This window comes from Penaeus monodon, chromosome 23, assembly GCF_015228065.2.
Source record: "Penaeus monodon isolate SGIC_2016 chromosome 23, NSTDA_Pmon_1, whole genome shotgun sequence".
Lineage (NCBI taxonomy): Eukaryota > Metazoa > Arthropoda > Malacostraca > Decapoda > Penaeidae > Penaeus > Penaeus monodon.
Window position 1 is genome coordinate 39429594 of NC_051408.1, and position 2081 is coordinate 39431674.

Below are 2081 nucleotides of genomic sequence, written 5' to 3' on the forward strand. Positions count from 1 at the left end.
CAGATTTTATAAGATTGACTTCTATCTGGGGTCAAAGACTCTAAGAAGGTTAAGAGCTGCTGACATAGATGATTAACACCCCCCCCCCCCAAAAAAAAAAGACCACTATCTTGACATGCAGAAAATCGTGGTACCATATCAAGGATATTTACAATGGAAAGATGAAATACCTGAAGGTTGTCGTACTGTGAATGAGGACAATATTGCTTAGAGCTCCTTTTTCTTGCCTATAATTGCAACTGAAAATGAGGTACTCTAAGGCTGCCATACTTTAGATAAGACTTTTTTTATTTTTATATATATCAGAGTTTGCGGCTACTGTGATGCATCTCACATGTCACTTTCCATGGTTGTTTTTCATAAGGTCACACAGTAATAACATGAAGGTCATTCCAAGGAAATACGGAGAAAATAGCTGATAATATTTTCCTCATTGGCGTCAAAACTGTTTCGAAAAAAAAGTTGGCAACTCCAAACGCTTTACGAAGGACGAAGGAGGTAGGTATAAATACTCGGACGATTCCTGCAGTGCCATGACTCTTCTCGCAAGACGACACACCAACCGATCATGAGAGCTCAGCGACCAGTGGTAAGGATGGTTTGTGTGTGTATAAATGCATACATAATTTTTTAGATATTCCGAAAACGCATATTCGATTAGAAATGGTAATCAATGGTTAATAATTTTCAGGTGATAATGGCTGCCATGATGGCCGTGATGTCCGTGGCAGAGGCTGGTGGTGGAGGCGGATATGGTAGCAGTGGAGGAGGTGGATTTGGCGGAGGACATGCAGGTGGTGGATTCGGAGGTGGTGGTTTTGGTGGAGGAAACGTCGGTGGCTTTGGCGGGGGACACGGCAGCGGTTTTGGAGGTAGCAGCTCCAGAGGCTACGGCGGAAGCAGCGGAGGCGGAAGTGTATCCGCAGGAGTCTTGGTTGGCAGCGGGTCCCTTCCGAGCGGCGGCGGAGGCGGATACGGAGGCGCAAGCGGAGGCGGCTTCGGAGGCGGACATGGAGGCAGCTTCGGCGGTGGAAATGGAGGCGGTTTCGGAGGTGGCTTTGGGGGCGTCGGAGGTGGTCACGGAGGCAGCTTCGGCGGTGGAAATGGAGGTGGTTTTGGTGGCGGAAGTGGAAGCAGCGGCTACGGGAAATAAACTGATTACATAGATTAAAGTCTTATATACTTTTAACCCATGAATTACCATCACATCATTACATAAATCAAAATCTTTTGACCTTTTAACCCTTGAATTGCCATCACCACAGTGGAAAAGAAGAAAAGCCTCAAGTGAGTGTTACACAAAAGGCATTCAGAATACCTCCAGCTGTAAAAGATCGTCAAGATTTAAATTGCACTATTGGGATCCAGTGCTGCATATTATATATAAAGCGCCACTGTGAAATCAATATGTACATAACGTCCTGCACAAAATAACAACATACGCAGAAATGAGTTCGGATTAAAATCGACTAAAACTAATCGTTCTATCTAGAAGTAACTTTGATAGAATTGAAAGCTAGTTTCCTAGAGATAAGAAAAGAACACGCAAGTAGATTTGTAAAAAAAATTAAACACGAAAAATGGACACCGAATACCAAATTACTGACAAGACTCGTGAATTCATAAGCGAGCTTTACAGTGCAAATTCATGCAGTGAACACATGAAACCATGCGCACATGGAAAACTCTTAACATAGATATATATACATTATAAAACCAAACTATGCCATATATTAAAAAATTTTATTATAAACTAAAGCCCCTAAAACAACGTTTAAAATTATCTGGCACATCAAAATCTTAGGTAATTATGTAAATCAAATTCAATATGTGATAATAAAATTTCTTGCTTCTCAACACTTTTCTTTAGACTTTTCGATATACATATCAAAATCGTGATACCTTAGAAACACTGGAGTATAAAGGTACTTATCCTCAAATTGGGTTTTTGCTCAATTAATATAAAACGTGATATTTGGTATAACACTAGGAACACTGGGCACAGATTTTCAGATTTGATATTTATTCACAATAGTAATGTTATGCTAATTGTTAAGCAAGAAAAAAGAGAAATAGAGGTG

The 2081-nt window shown here is 40.7% G+C and overlaps 1 protein-coding gene across 1 annotated transcript; it reads left to right on the plus strand.

Annotated features, from left to right (window-relative positions):
* The first annotated feature begins 568 nt into the window (after positions 1 to 568).
* Positions 569 to 1153, plus strand: LOC119588265 (glycine-rich cell wall structural protein-like). Its single transcript, XM_037936961.1, has 2 exons — positions 569 to 589; positions 692 to 1153. Exons 1-2 carry the CDS (start codon positions 569 to 571, stop codon positions 1151 to 1153), a joined length of 483 nt encoding a protein of 160 aa, XP_037792889.1.
* The last annotated feature ends 928 nt before the right edge of the window (positions 1154 to 2081 follow it).

Excerpts from the sequence above, each read along its gene's own strand:
- LOC119588265 (XM_037936961.1), top strand. The coding sequence starts at position 569 with ATGAGAGCTCAGCGACCAGTG. Across the intron at positions 590-691 it reads TGAGAGCTCAGCGACCAGTG|GTGATAATGGCTGCCATGAT; the intron begins GTAAGGATGGTT and ends AATAATTTTCAG.